The sequence below is a fragment of the Cynara cardunculus genome (assembly GCF_001531365.2).
Source record: "Cynara cardunculus var. scolymus isolate 2C chromosome LG 10, CcrdV1, whole genome shotgun sequence".
NCBI classification, from domain to species: domain Eukaryota; kingdom Viridiplantae; phylum Streptophyta; class Magnoliopsida; order Asterales; family Asteraceae; genus Cynara; species Cynara cardunculus.
The window spans coordinates 22,687,162-22,702,364 of record NC_037537.1 but is presented as its reverse complement, the minus strand read 5'-3'; the positions used below and the strand labels follow the sequence as shown (position 1 = coordinate 22,702,364).

Here is a 15,203-nt window from a genome sequence, read left to right as displayed (position 1 = left end):
ATTGGGTGTTTACGTTGGCCACCTTTTATTATAAATGATTTTTTATTCTTTGGTCGTGAAAGTAAGGAGCCGTTTGGTCCGCTAAATTCGAAGGAATTTGATGGAATTGGAATGTCAAATTCTTTTGACCAAATTCCAATTTTTTTGCTTGATCCATTTCTTGAAATGGATGGAATCCTTCAAATTTCATTGAGTTTCACAAATTAATGAATTCATCATTCCTTAACATAATGGAAGGAATTGAATTTAATCAACACCCACCACGACCATACTACTATTGTTCGTCATGCCCCACCCTTAACCCCCCACCACCACACCACTACTGTCGTCGCCACCTAGTCGAACCCACCACTAACCACCATGACACTATTGTTGTCGTCATACCCACCCAATCCCAGTCACCCGACCACCGTCCCACCACTGTCGTCATCACATCTACCACCCCGCCACCCATCCCCACCCTGCCCCTGACCTAACCCCCACACCACAATTGTCGTTTTCGCAACTGCCACTCGCCCGCACCCTACGCTACCCCAACCCACCACTAAACATCATGTCACTATTGTTGTCGTCATACCCACCCACTCTCATGCCCCAGCCACCCGATCACTATCCCACCACTAACATCGTCATAACTACCACCCCGCCACCTACCCCTACCCACCCCACCGTCTTGCCCTGCCCCCACCCCCGCCCGCGCCCACGCCCACGCCCACGCCCACGCCCACTTTACCTAACTCTAACCCACCACTAGCCTACAATTGTAGTCACCACAGCTACCATCCTGACACCCATTGCCTTACTCTGGCCACACCCCCATCGCCTCGCCCCACCGCCTCGCCCCACCCTTCTGGCTCCCAACAACCCCTACCTGTAGAGTAGGGGTAGGGGTGGGGGCAAGGGTAGGGTGGTGGGGCAGAGTTTGGGTAGGAGCGGGGCGAGGCGGGGTGATAGCTGTGACGACAACAATAGTGACATGGTGGTTGGTAGGATGTGAGCTCCAAACAAAGACGATTGTTCCAATTCTTTTCAGAGATTTCACTCCAATTCCTAACAACCAAACGCGTGGTTAAATTCCATTGTAATTCCTTCAAATTCAAATTCCTTTGATGGATTTCAACTCCATCAAATTGCATTATATGAACCAAACACCCCCTAAGGGAATTCACTAGACCTTTTGGTCTAACCTGTGGTTTTCAAAAACCAAACATTTTCAGCTAAGTTTCATCTGGAGAGTCCTTACTAGTAAATCAACAAGATGTGATGCACCTGTGAATTTCGTGTGATCAGGGCCGTCCCTGGGGGAGGGCGACACGGGCGCACGCCCAGGGCCCAAAAATATCAGGGGCCCAAAAATTTTCTTTTAAATACAATAGTAGTATAAAATAATATAAGAAATTTAAAAAAACCCAAAAAATTGTAGTATACAATAAGGGGCAAAAAGAATTAGTAGATAATAAGCGCCCAAAAATATATCAATTAATTACATTGAGAAGAAAATAAAAAAAAATTAATTGTCATTCATTATATGTTATTGTTTATTATTGACTCTCTAATTTTTTTTATCTCTAAAAAGGTCTAATGATATTGGCTATTACTATCTCTATATGCTTGACTGTTTTCGTGCTTCAACTATTCAAGGTTAAGATCATGTGCTTATTATTGCTATATATTTTTATCAATTTCTGTTTCTATTGACTATTGCTATTTGGTTATGTTGTTCTAATTGTTTTTGTTGAYTATTGTTATCTATTTTTGTTTCTACATAAAATATTTTATTATTGTTTGRCAATCAATTTATTGTTCTTATARTTTATGRTATGTTTCATGGTTTTATGATTAATAAATAAATTTTTTCTACTAATGTCTCTTATAATGTCATGTTTCATAAACTTTTAATCTTAACATCTTATTTTGGTTGAGCAAAAAAAGAAGAAAAATAAAATTTAAATATTTTCATCAACTGTTTGACTTATGTATCTTTCATTGGGATTCCACCACACAACAAGCTTCTATTTAAGTGCTCAAACAATCTTTTGTTGAGCTTACATATTATATGTTTAATTCATTATTTATTCTTATTGAATCTCAATGGATCATCTTTTCTTTCATATTCTTATTGATCCTCATTTGTCTACTTGTCTAGAAAACCTTGATAATTTTCTTTATTATTGATCTCTCGTTCCCTGACGATTACCTCATTCACATGAATTCTCTTTTTGTATCAAAATAACACATAATTCTTGTTATAAACTAAAAAAAATTCTTACTTTTTATAAAAAAAAAAATTATCAACATAGTTTCTATACTCTTGATTTCAAATTACCTAATAAGAAGTATGTGAATTTAAGTACTCTTATATATATATATATATATATATATATATATATGATAAAGATAAATAAGATTTCTTTCCTCGGTAAATTATTAACATTTTTTGTACTCAATTTTATACTAATGGAAAACATTTATTGAATTTTTTTTCGTACTTACCGAGGGTCATTACAAAAAAAGTGAGCATAGACGATTCACTTTTTAGCGACATGTTTCTGCCACAAGTTATAATGACGACATGTTGTTATATACTTTTTCTAATGATAAATGGACTTTTAGCGACGACAAAAGTCGTTGCTAAAAGCCTTGTTTCTTGCCGTTGGCCCTGCTTTTACGTTCGTCCAGGACCTAAAAAATGTCAGGAACGGGCCTGCGTGTGATGTAATTGAGAAACCCCTTTTCTTGTAAACCTTGGTGTCTGTTGGCCATTTATGTTAAGCGTCATTATTTTAGAAGTTGGGTCGTTACCGTTTGATTTCAGCTACATGTTTCATCATCACACTTCACCTGTCTCTTCTCATAACCGATCTTCACATCCTGTTTTCATTTAGGTTGAAGATGGTCACAATGATGATGGAGGCCATAGTGAAGGGTCGGATCCTTGGTTATTTGGAGTTGGAAAGCTCTAGGTTTTTTAATTTAGTTTTATTTTAATAATTTAATATTGTTTCCAATGAATTGTTCAATAAGCTTGGGAATTAAGTTAAAGGCATTGAAAGGATGACATAAGCAATGGCGATGAGATCTACTTTGGACATGTTTGACTTTTACTTTGACATCTTCCAACTCCTTTTATTATTCTTATTATCTTTTTTAAATTAAATAAAAAAAACATCCATAATCACATACAACATTATACTAAATTAATTCCGACTTAAACATTTAAAAATCTCATATATTATAATAACAATGAGAACTATTAACGTAAGATATTGTTTCAAATGATTTTTTTTTCATTTAAAACTAAAATTTAACATATTGATTAACATATATTTATTTTTTAATATAATTATTTTGTATGTATTTGGTTCATAATGTGAAACTTTTAAATTGTATTTTTTTTCACAAATAAATAACCTAAAATATAATAATTACATTATTATGTTTTGTATTAATTGCATATTATATTAAGAATAAAAATTAATTAAATATGCAAACAATTAAAATTTTTAATTTAATTTTTGGAGAAATGATACTCGAAAGTCCATTCCACGTGCCACCACCTCTGACCCCTCTCCCCAGTTCGCACGCATACGATCGAAACTACGTGATGGCTTCTATATATAAGAGTAATTTTGGCATCATTGGTTACCAACTTCTCTTCTCTTCCAATTTCATCTCAAAATCCATAATCAAAACAGGGCACTCATTCGATTTCTCAGTCTTTACCAATCAATTTCTATATAGGGTAACATTACCTCTTCTCTTCTCCTCTTTTCCCTTCATTTTCTCTTCTTCAGTATCTGTGTTTATGTCTATGAGGTTTTCGACGAAATGCGCCAGTGGGACTTCTTTTTTGGGTTTAATTATCGTTAAAGCTTCATGGGTTCTTGCTATTTTCTTGGAACTATTTGATCTAATTATCTTCTTATGATTTGTGTGAATGTATGCTTTAGTTCTTTGCACAATCAAGCCTTGTACTTTTTTAGTTTTTATGGGCAATGAGGTGTTGATTTTTCGAAGTTTTCTGTTTGCTGATTGATGTCACAGCTCATCGACAAATCATCTTGTTTCCTGTTTGTTGGTATTAGTTGTCACCAATGACTAAAATACAAACAAAATGTCTTTTGATAAATCTTACAGTTTTTACAGTTTTCTTTTCATGAATAACTTATTAGTCATCTAATCTAATTTGAATCTAATGGATTGTTTTAACAGGATAATCAAGACTCATAGTCATTGGCTGCTCAACTCTTCTTTTAAACTTGTATGGGTTTATCCATTTCGTGCCCCTTTGCTGCGTGGACAGATTTAGAAGCCAGTTTCACATCCATCAGTTGTTTAGAAGATGATGAACCTAAAAGTTTGTTCCGATCTATCAGTTTCAAGAACCAAGACTCTGAACCAAGTGTAATGAAGTCTGTAGACTCTCAAAAGATAGTTCATGAATCTTTAAGCCTTAAAATCCCTTCACCAGAAAAAAATGCTTTAATTTGTGCTAAAAAGAAGGAACTTTGCACCCAATCCCCAAGATTTGATCATAGTTCTATGATCGAATCCCTGCAATTGTCCACTTCTGATTCAGGGAGTCCCAAACATGAAGCAGCCACAAAGTTGCAGAAAGTGTATAAAAGCTTTAGAACAAGAAGAAAGCTGGCAGATTGTGCAGTTTTAATTGAACAAAGCTGGTAAGTATGTTGATTTGTTTTGACACTTACGCTGGCATCTTAGCATCTCCAGTTTTGCTAATGCAGTTTCTCTGTGATTGATTTAGGTGGAAAGTCTTGGATTCTGCAGAACTCAAAAGGAGTTCTATATCGTTTTTCGATATTGATAAACATGAGACGGCCATATCACGTTGGGCCCGAGCAAGAACCCGAGCTGCCAAGGTACATTTTAAGGCATTAGAATATGACTGAATGCCAACAACTTAAAATATCGAATCAAATCGCTTAAGAAGTTTTTTTTGATTTTTGCAGGTTGGGAAAGGACTATCAAAGAATTGCAAAGCCCAGAAGCTTGCTTTGCAGCACTGGCTTGAGGCAGTAAGTGAATGAAAGAACGATGAATTGATATATTATTACTTCTTACTCGTTACGATAATTCAAAATTTTCTTAGTTTTTTCATCTTGCATTTGTACAGATAGATCCAAGACATCGTTATGGGCACAATCTTCACTTCTATTACTTAAAATGGCTTCATTCTGAAAGCAAAGAACCTTTCTTCTACTGGTAAGCACATCACAAGCTTGCATTCTTAGCAAGAGTAGTATTATAGAGTTTATAAACTGACTCTATCTTTATTTGAAAACTCAGGTTGGATATAGGAGAAGGTAAAGAAGTGAATCTTGTTGAAAAGTGTCCTAGATCAAAACTTCAGCAGCAATGCATCAAATATCTTGGCCCGGTATATCTCTTGTTCCTTTTTCTTGAATTTCCATTGTCGTTATGTTTTAGTCCCACATTGGCTACTCTACTCAAAGGGATCTTTCGGAGAGTAATCTAATGGGGTTTTGCGTATTCTCACAGTTACATTCCAACAAAAAAGTTCTCACTAAAATTATCGGTATTTTTTTCTCTAGATGGAGAGGAAGGCGTATGAAGTAGCGATAGAGGATGGGAAGCTCTTTTACAAACAAACCGGCGAGTTCATTGATACCACAAGACAAACAAAGGGTGCTAAGTGGATCTTTGTCCTCAGTGCAACTAAGACTTTATATGTTGGTGTCAAGAAGAAAGGTTCGTTTCAACATTCAAGTTTTTTGGCTGGGGGAGCCACATTGGCTGCCGGGAGAATTGTTGCTGAGAATGGTGTCCTTAAGGTATATTTTCGTTTAATCCTGTCTTTTTCTTGCTTCAAAACAATATCCGATTTTCATATTAATGCTTATTGAACAGGCAGTCTGGCCTCACAGCGGTCATTATCGTCCTACCCAAGAAAATTTTCAAGATTTCATTTCATTCCTCCGGGAAAATGGTGTGAACACTTCTTATATAAAGGTGAAAAACGAGACCCGAATCAATTCTCACTATTTTATTTCGATTTTTGATGCTTGATTCTTACATATCTGTTATTATATATCTCAGATGGATTCCAATGATGATGATGATACTAATTCCCACGTAAGAACTATTTCATCCGAGAGCGAAAAGGAGCGTCTGGAGACCGAAGATGCAGATCTTGAAGATCATATCCCAGAAAGAACCGTTGAAGAACAAGATTCAAAATTGGCATCAGCAAAGAAGCCAAGATTGTTTGGTAGTTTCGCTAGGAACTTAAATCCTCTTGAAATACCAAAAAATGACGATTTCTTGTTAGAATCAAAGACTGAGAATCAAGGTTTCACATCAGAAATCATGTTGGATGGTTTTTCGGACGATGAACATGATCCAGAAGTGGAGGCGGCTGTTCCTAAAGAATCTATTCTTCAAAGGATCAATTCACATAAAGAAACAAAATCATTTCAATTGGGAAGGAAGCTTTCGTGCAAATGGAGCACAGGAGCCGGACCTCGAATTGGTTGTTTGCGAGATTACCCAACACAGCTACAATCGCATGCTCTAGAACAAGCAAACTTGTCTCCAAGAAGCTTGAGGTATTTCGATCGAAGAAACAGTCAACGTTACAGAACACAGTCGTCCCTATTGATCGCCTGATGGATAATCATAACCACATCAGGTGATTTCTTAGAGTTGTTTGATTAATTTGTTACTTTCTAGTGACGATAGCAGATTGACTTAGGTATTTTAGACATTCTTTTCAAGTCCATATCTTCAAATCTTGTATAGGGTTTTAGGTCTCTTCTATCTTCCCAGTTCTGTATAGATACAAATTGAAATAGAAGCTGTAGATTCACATGGGTATTCATTGATAATACTCTTTTTTACCATTAATGGAGAAAAAGATTCAACTTTTGTGTTCTTTCTTTGATTATGGTTCATGGGTGTGGAGTCTTTTATTTAGAAATTTAAAGTTTACACTAGTGGCCAGGTTGTACTTATTGCAAATATGGTTGTACATTGCAAAATCCTTTACTAAATTACTCTCTAAAAAAATCCTATCAAAAGTTCTGATATATACCCTAATTCTAAGTGATAGATCTTATCTGTGATACTACGTGAAAATGTGTGAAATCCCGTTAGATTGCTTTTTAAAAGAGTTGTGTGCGGTTAGTATCGTGCAAACCAAGAAACAAGAATTTGCAAGAAAATTTCATGAAAAATTGGAAATGAGATATGATTTTTTGTATGGGTTGACTTTTAGGTGGTCAATTTTGCAATTGATGAGGAAATGAAGGTCTCATTTACATTTATGAAAACCGTGTAAGCAATCCGAATCTATTGTAATTGGTTTGGTGGACATAAATAATCAAACTGCAATCCAATTACATATGATTAGGTCCTTGGTCAAACATGATTTGCTTAGTATTTTATTTTAAAAAAGCAGAAATATTCTGAACATAATACGACATTTTATTATCATTCACCCAAAACGTTTGGTTATTAATTAAAATATTATCAAATAAATTAATATTACAAATCTATACTATATTATAAAGCATTTGATAAAAACCATTTTTTATACATGAAATATTATTTATTAATGTACTTAAAATTTAACATTACAAATAATTTTACGTAAGTCAACTTATTAAAGCTTTATTTTTAAATTCGTATAACTAACTGCAGATAAAGATAATCAAATACATGATAAACATATATTTTAAATATAAAAAATTTAAAATATAATTAAGATAATCACTGAATGCTAATAAATTTTTTTATTATTATTGTTTATAAAAAATTATATTGTTAAACCAAAAATAAATTACTTTGTTATTAAATCTAAATTAAATTATAATAAAAAACTGAATTAAAGAAGTTACACAAAAAAAAAATGAAAACTATTAAATAGTTAATTTGATACCAATATCGGGTTTTTTTCAAAATTTTATACTATCTTCAAATTTATATTTCATTCAAAAATAAAAAATATTATCGTTTTCTCAAAACCACATAAAATCGTATTATATTGATAAAAACAAAAAATATAAATATAAACTAAACATAAAAATCAAAAATCAAAAATTTTCTTGCTGCATTATGTGAGTACCATTTTAATATTTAAATATATATTTATATTTAGAATGTTCAGAAAACTGATACTAGTGTTAAGATTTGAAATATATTTAATATTTAATAGAAAAAAACAAGTTATTTATCGTAGTATTGTTTTCTAATAAAATATAGTCGACTACCAGAAGACTGGCCAAGTCTTTTTCTTTATATATATATATATATAGGGTTGGGTTCACGTGAGAGCAAGGGTTTTTCGTGAGACTCGTAAGACCAATTTATGTTCATTGATCAAATTTATAAACTAATGATCTAATGGTCTTAATTTTCAAGGTTACAATTTTGTAATTATTGAGAAGTCTCGTGGCGTTTATAAATGTTCAGATCTGACGATTGTAAATCTAATCCAAGGGTTGACAATTGGTCTTACGGGTCTCACGAAAAACCATTGGTCTCACATGATCTCAAGTATATATATATATATATATATATATATATATATATATTAAATAACATAGAAATTAATATGGCAATTCCTAGAAATTATGTAACAAAATGTTTTCACGAGTCAACTTGAACCTTCTTTCCTTTTTTTTGGATTTCATATTCTTGACCTTATTGATACTCGGTCATAATAATTATTTATTAATTGAAAGAAGATTTTTAAAAAAAAATATAAAACATTGAGGATTTATCAGTTTCAATGTAATCAACAGTAGAACTGAAACACATATCGTTAATGTTATCAACTCCATTTCATATTCTTCGTAAAATAGCTAAACAAGTTGAATAACAAGTTCAAGTCAAATAAGTAAAATTTAGAATGAGCCTTGTCAGATCATGAATACCTAAACCAAATTGAAACGGTAAATCTCACTCAAGCGTAAGGTCTGAAAAAAGAAATAAGATGTAAACAAACCTGACATCTATCCCAACAGGATATTGTGGTTGTTTCCTTAAGAGATCTCTAGCTTGTACAAGAGTGTTAGCATACGGTGAAAGAAGCACGGACAAAAAACAAAAAAACGTAAAATATTTGTTGAAATTATCCGTTTGTAATCATCATTAAAAAAACAAACTTTAGCATATCCCACTCATAAGCAGGCTCAAAGAGAGTAAGATATACACAAACATTTCATTTGCCGTAAACGGCATTACCAAGGATCGGTTGTATAAACTTTTCAAGAAATCCTGGCATCACTTTATAAATCACTTGTGTGTTCTTCTATTATGAGCCCTTGCCAAGCAGTTTCAGCATATACATACAACCCACCTGTTTGTTTGGGCAAGATTTTGTGCTATATATGGTTGAAACAACAAAATGGTAAAATCTTATATGCTTCTTCCGATGCACGAATGCATAACATACCAACAAAGACTAGCTTTTTACTGTTGCATGGCGTGCTGCAAAAGACTCGACCAGTGGGTTCACCAGATGAGGCGCTTCATCCTGCACGCACACGTAAGCAGAGATCATCAACACAAAGGTTTCTGGCCACATCTAATTGGCCAGAATAAAACTAAATGAACCCAGTATAGCCCGGAGAAAGGTATCTGATTGACCAGAATCTTAATGCTAAACTGGCCCTGGTCTGCATGAGCCAGAAGGCATCTGAAACTCAAACTATACCATATTGCAAGGATGGATTCAAAGATTCAGATACTCTAAAGAGTTACGGATAACAGGGTTACTTAATTATACGTGTGCGTGCGTGTGTGTATATACAAGTTTCAAGGCAAACAAATATAAGACATAATTTATCTCACAATTCACTGTTTCTAAAACTCAAGTTTTATCTTGGTTTACTTTTACTTGGTATATCTATTTTAAATCTTGAAGCGTCATGTAAAAGGCTCATATCGTGTTGGCTCCTTTTCCCTCTAATGCATGCATAAGAATGTACGTTATAGTCCCTGTGGCTTTTAGTCTAGTAGGTAAGGAGGTCGGCATTCTTTCAGAATGAGTGGGAAGTTAGGGGTTCGACTCCACCAACTCCCTTGGACACGCAATTTACCTCCCCCATGACGGTCATACTGTGATTATTCATACATTTGCTCAAGAACAATGGTGTGTTTGCAACAAAAGCCAAGCACGATGATCCAAAAAGTCAATTACTTGTTCGGTATAGGATAGAAGATCTAGATGCAACCCTCCTTGCTAGAAACTAGATGATTATAACATGATTTAAATTGATTGTTCTACCATATGAAGAATCATCTTTGGTAGGGGGGTAGGGGGGGAGAGCAGGGTACCTGAGGGCAGTGACCAACATTCGGGAGGGCTACAAAATCCTCAACAAGGTCAAAATTTCCGTAAGCTCTTCCAAGTTCAATGGGCTCCCAAGGATCTTTATCACCCCACACTACCAGCACAGGACACTGCACAAATATAAGGGCATCAGCTGCAGTTTGTTGGTCAGGTGCGCACAGGGAGAGCAGGTAGGGGAAGAAAGGTATTGATGATAATGGTTGACCAAAGATTCAACCTTTACTTGAGGTAGTAGTTCCTCGGGAAGAGGGCCGTCTGAATAACAAATAAACTCAAGAAACACATCAGCGGCGCCAGGCTCGAGTCCTGGAAGAAGGATGGAGTCAACTAATTCTTCCGTCACTTGAGAAGTGTCATGGTAACACTGCGTGGGTCATGCGATTAATTGGATGTATGCTGTTCAAAAGTTATCATATGTATAATTTTTCGTTGTTTAAGTTTAACATATACCTGACAAAGGATATTCCTAACCGCCTCTTTTGTGGCAACGGTTTGAAAGAACAATTTTCCCACAGGGGTATTCCTACCATAAACCATTGTGACTTCGAGTTATAAGAGCTTCAAACTAAAACTTCAATCTGAGATAGTTTACCTCAATAAGTTCTGAAAAGATCTAATTAAGGGTCTCCCGAACCATGGTTGCTTTGTTATATGAAGCATACGAAGAGATATATTCAGAAGCACAATGCCCTTACAGATGCTTGGATCCGTCACTGCTGCCTGAAGACCAACAAGTCCTACACAGACACCAAATCAACTTTGAAAAGACTGTATCATGTTGAATTATGTTTAGGGTGCATTTGGCATGCAGACAGGACATGACTGAATGGGGCTGGACGGATGAGAGTGAGGTAGGTGGGTGAAAGAATTATGGAAGGTTTTAGGGTTTCAATTTGACATGGGTAGTTTAGTAATTAACCAATCTTGTTCTTTTCTCCCTTATTTTTGTTCCACCTATTTTGGGTGGGACAAGAAACGCATTTTTATCTCAGTTCCTGTCCCAGTCTAATGTCGCCCCAGACGTGGAACAGCAATTTTTTGTATTGTCATGTCCTGCATACCAAACACACCCTAAAGATGTTTGGTTTATTTCAAAACTAACAAAATCGTGGTACCTCCAATCGAATTGCATATAAAGAATGCTTTATCTTGAACTACATCTGTACAGAAGTCGTTTAATTGAGAACCCCATGTCTCAAATGTATAGAAAGGACTGTCTCCTAACTCACGAGGATTTGGTTTGTCAGAGTAACCATAACCAATAAGATCAATTGAGAATACCCGATGAGATTCTGCAAGAACTGGAATGTTTTTCCGCCAATGGTCACTGTCAAAGAGGGTAAGTTAGAGCTACTTAGCCATATGATAGTGTATCTGAAGCAACAAAGAACTCAAAGATGGCTTCAGGTTGCGTTCTAAATGAGACGAAAAACAAATGATACCAAAGTTTAAAAAAAGCATCACACAGTTATTGGCATCTAGAGACGAGATTTTGAAACATTCCAGGCCATTTTGTTAATTGGCATAGTTAAGCTCGGGTATTATAGTAATCAGCCAATAGAAGGTTCTTGATCTAGCTTTGACAAATAACTATTAACATACAAATAGAGATAAGCAAAAGGCCAGAGCCAATCAGACCAAAAAGAACCAAGACCAGTTAAGGTCGGTGAGGTCCTAGTCCAAACCCTCCTTTTGCATCATGTGACCTGGTGTCTGTTAACGGGACCAGAGAAGGCTTGGTTAAAACCGGGTACTGGGCAAATTAGGAACGACTGGTCTCTGATGACAAGAGGGTTCAGCTGTAAGCCTGCAACGGCTGCTTGGGTTCTTTTAGGCACAGCATCATCTTTACTTTTGACAATTTTTTTGTACTTATAATATTTTTTACTCCTAATAATACCTATTTATAGTTTATTAAACCAAATTACTCTTAAAAACAGCCATTATAGGCCTTAAAATGGAGAAAAAGATCAAAAAAGGTCAACAGAGAAGATTTTGCGTGGTCTACACGAACTGGTCCTAAGCAACCGTTATAATTGATCCCAACTAGTTGTTGCTCATTGGAGATCGATCCTTACTAAGTGGTTCTACCTGTAACTAGACTAGGTCTGGTCCAGTTACACGATGAAATGAGGTTCCAATTTCCAGCCTATTGCTGACTAGAGTTTTCAAGAAGATTTGTCCAAGGAAGAACAAACAAAGTATGTCGATTGAACATGTAGAATGTGAGCATTTTGAGTGAGCAGAAGTTAGATATTTGAGTTCTATAAACATTTGAATATAGGGACTACCGAGGCACTAAATATATATAGGCAATTGAAACAAGATTTTTTTGTGATATAATGCAGTTAATACCTATATCACATAGTTGATGAGAAGCAAAATATGAATGATGGTGGACCTGTTTGCTCCGAAACCATGAACCAAAACCAATGCAGGGCCACTGTTCCCAGCATATTGATATCGAATAGAATAGCCTTTCCAATTCCAGACACTACAACACAAACAAAATCAACTAATTTCTGTAAAGTTACAAAAATATACCTCCAGAACAAAAGAAGCCATATGTTTATCAGTTCTTTCAAGCACAACCATGTAACTCAGCAGAAACTAGATTGTCAATTTCTCCTTACTTAGGCCATATTTGGCAACCACAAACTAGCTTAGTTTTTGAACTTATTGAAATAACCCCATTTGGTAACCCATAACATAAGCTAGCTTTTTGAAAAACTACTTCAGGTTGCTTTTCAATAAGCTCTAGGGGATTTTTTCACTTTTTTCCAATTATTCCCCTTATAAGTCATTTTAACATGTCCTTTTAGGTCATTTTACATTGTCATCTAGTTTATCAGGTAGTTTTTAGCAAACGTGACTGGTTTATTAGTTAGCTTATGAGTTAACAACTAGCTTATTAGCAAACAACTAGTTGTTTGGCTAACAGTTTATGAGCAGCTAGTTTGCCAAACATACCCTTAAAACAAGGGCCGATATTTGGAAAGATAATCATACATGCAATAATAAGTGCAAGAAACGAAAAAAGTCAGAAGACATGGGATTTATGTATTTTGGCAATTTGCCAATGTCTTCTCTTATTATATCTCGTGAACTGTGTAGCACATTCAAAGAAAAATGTTGCCAATGTCTATAAGAAAAAGATACAACAAACAAACCATCTTCCTAACCTCAAGAATAACGGTTGTATCACAAATTTGAATCTACTAAGTAATGCTCGGGTCACAACGAATCACGCTTCATAACTAGTGACCATCATGTCAAAATTGCAAAATCAAACTAACATGTTAACATAATATTTTAGCTCCATAAACTGAAACATGTAACTTAAGCAAATCTTTAAACAAATAATATCAATTCATTTGATTTCCCTGTTGGCCAATATCAATTCAAATATATATAGGATAGGATAGGATAGGATAGGTTCATGTGAGAACCATAAAATTTTTGAGAACCGGAGAACATGTATATTCATTAATGCATATATACTATTGAAATATGTATTCCATAACTCAAAACATATTCGTCAACAGATATCTACTATGCATGCAGGTATACAGACATTGATGAGTATACTCACTAAAATTCGTTACTGTATATGCATCATTCAATGAATACGTGTAAAATGTAAATTTGTATGATTCGAAATTGCCTAGGGATGTTTATTGCTCAGAAACAGGGGCAGTACACATATACTGTTGGTGATTAGTATCACCAATATCATTTAAGTGTAATGGGATTAATTTGTTGACCAATGTAATCATTATAAATATCAAACAAGTAAGGAAGGTGCGGAATGCACACTTGTTTGAGTTTATTTTGATTTAGGACCGTTTAGGGTGCAAAAAACTGCCGTTTTTGACAGTTTTCGCACTTCTTGAATAGGTGAAAACTCTTTCGATTGAGAGAGTGGTACACAGATTTCATAACAATTTTGGATTCGAAGTTCTGTCAATCACTGAATTTTATCCGATTGAGATTTTGATTGTCCCGTCGAAATACTTCAATCTGAAAGTGATAAACAACTTTCAGTGGATTCCAAGAAAAGTTTTTCTAACATATACTGCCTCCGCCCTCCTCCATATGATTGGAATTTCACTTTGAACAATGATTAGACTTAATCTCCTCAGTTAATTAATCCTCCATAACATATATGATTGAATGTTGGGATCAATGGAGTAAGTTAAAGATGAACAGATAGCGCATTACAATAAAATCAAGGCAACATAAAAACCCTAATCAACGAAACGGAGAATACCATGTTTCCACCTTAACTTTGGAGCTGATACTCTCGACTGCTTCGACTGAAGAAGAATCAATCAAGCAGGAAGAAACTGATATTATTCTGTTGGGCTTTGAAGCAATCGGAGAGACCCTAGTTCTGGTGTGGAAACCCGATGTTGAAGATGAAATATTGTTGGTAAATATTAGTGGGAAATGGAGTTTGGAGAATCCGCATGTGGAAGAGCTGGTGGTCGCCATTGATAGAGCAGAGGTGAGCTCTCTGTGCGCAGTGTTGTTGGAAGTTGAATTCAAATGCCCTGGAGCCACAGAGTCTTGTAATGTGAATCAATTTGCCACGTCTCCTACCAAAATTCTTTCGTTATTAAAAGAAAATATCTATAATCATACTTTGTAACTTTTTTTAATTTATTAATCGTGGCCGTAGTTGCTGCCTGAGTATAACCAAGCGAGTAGAACTAATAGTAGATAAATATAATTAAATATAAGATAAATATTTTATTTTAAATCAAAAATATAATTAAGATAATTATTGATTTTTAACATAATCATTATCTTTATAAAAAAATTATTATTAAGTCAAAAATAAATTACTTCATTATTTAACCTA

General features: G+C 34.9%; 2 protein-coding genes across 3 annotated transcripts; one reads left to right on the top strand and one right to left on the bottom strand.

Moving 5' to 3' along the window:
• The first annotated feature begins 4,263 nt into the window (after positions 1–4,263).
• LOC112519611 (IQ domain-containing protein IQM2-like) lies at positions 4,264–6,892 on the top strand. The gene is made up of 8 exons (XM_025127820.1): positions 4,264–4,682; positions 4,769–4,883; positions 4,974–5,039; positions 5,138–5,226; positions 5,311–5,401; positions 5,577–5,816; positions 5,893–5,994; positions 6,082–6,892. The coding sequence occupies exons 1-8, from the start codon at positions 4,264–4,266 to the stop codon at positions 6,649–6,651; spliced, it is 1,692 nt and encodes a 563-aa protein (XP_024983588.1). The 3' UTR covers positions 6,652–6,892.
• Positions 6,893–9,246: 2,354 nt separating this feature from the next.
• LOC112519504 (uncharacterized hydrolase YugF) lies at positions 9,247–14,916 on the bottom strand. 2 transcript variants are annotated; one of them, XM_025127658.1, is made up of 9 exons: positions 14,610–14,916; positions 12,741–12,833; positions 11,455–11,666; positions 10,932–11,076; positions 10,790–10,862; positions 10,557–10,703; positions 10,324–10,449; positions 9,440–9,520; positions 9,247–9,343 (listed from the first exon to the last, which is right to left on the bottom strand). In XM_025127658.1, exons 1-8 carry the CDS (start codon positions 14,831–14,833, stop codon positions 9,449–9,451), a joined length of 1,092 nt encoding a protein of 363 aa, XP_024983426.1. In that variant the 5' UTR covers positions 14,834–14,916; the 3' UTR covers positions 9,247–9,343; positions 9,440–9,448. The 2 variants fall into 2 exon arrangements, with proteins under 2 accessions (XP_024983426.1, XP_024983425.1); XM_025127657.1 differs by having other exon boundaries at positions 9,247–9,520.
• Between the last annotated feature and the right edge of the window lie 287 nt (positions 14,917–15,203).

What these genes read in the sequence shown, in the direction of transcription:
- LOC112519611 (XM_025127820.1), top strand. Translation starts at nt 4,264, where the DNA reads ATGGGTTTATCCATTTCGTGCCCCTTTGCTGCGTGGACAGATTTAGAA. An exon ending in GTTTTAATTGAACAAAGCTG is followed by an intron (nt 4,683 to 4,768) that starts GTAAGTATGTTG and finishes TGATTGATTTAG; the next exon opens with GTGGAAAGTCTTGGATTCTG. An exon ending in TGCAGCACTGGCTTGAGGCA is followed by an intron (nt 5,040 to 5,137) that starts GTAAGTGAATGA and finishes GCATTTGTACAG; the next exon opens with ATAGATCCAAGACATCGTTA.
- LOC112519504 (XM_025127657.1), bottom strand. Translation starts at nt 14,833, where the DNA reads ATGGCGACCACCAGCTCTTCCACATGCGGATTCTCCAAACTCCATTTC. An exon ending in TTAGGAATATCCTTTGTCAG is followed by an intron (nt 10,704 to 10,789) that starts GTATATGTTAAA and finishes TGACCCACGCAG; the next exon opens with TGTTACCATGACACTTCTCA. An exon ending in ATGTTGGTCACTGCCCTCAG is followed by an intron (nt 9,521 to 10,323) that starts GTACCCTGCTCT and finishes GTGTGCGTGCAG; the next exon opens with GATGAAGCGCCTCATCTGGT.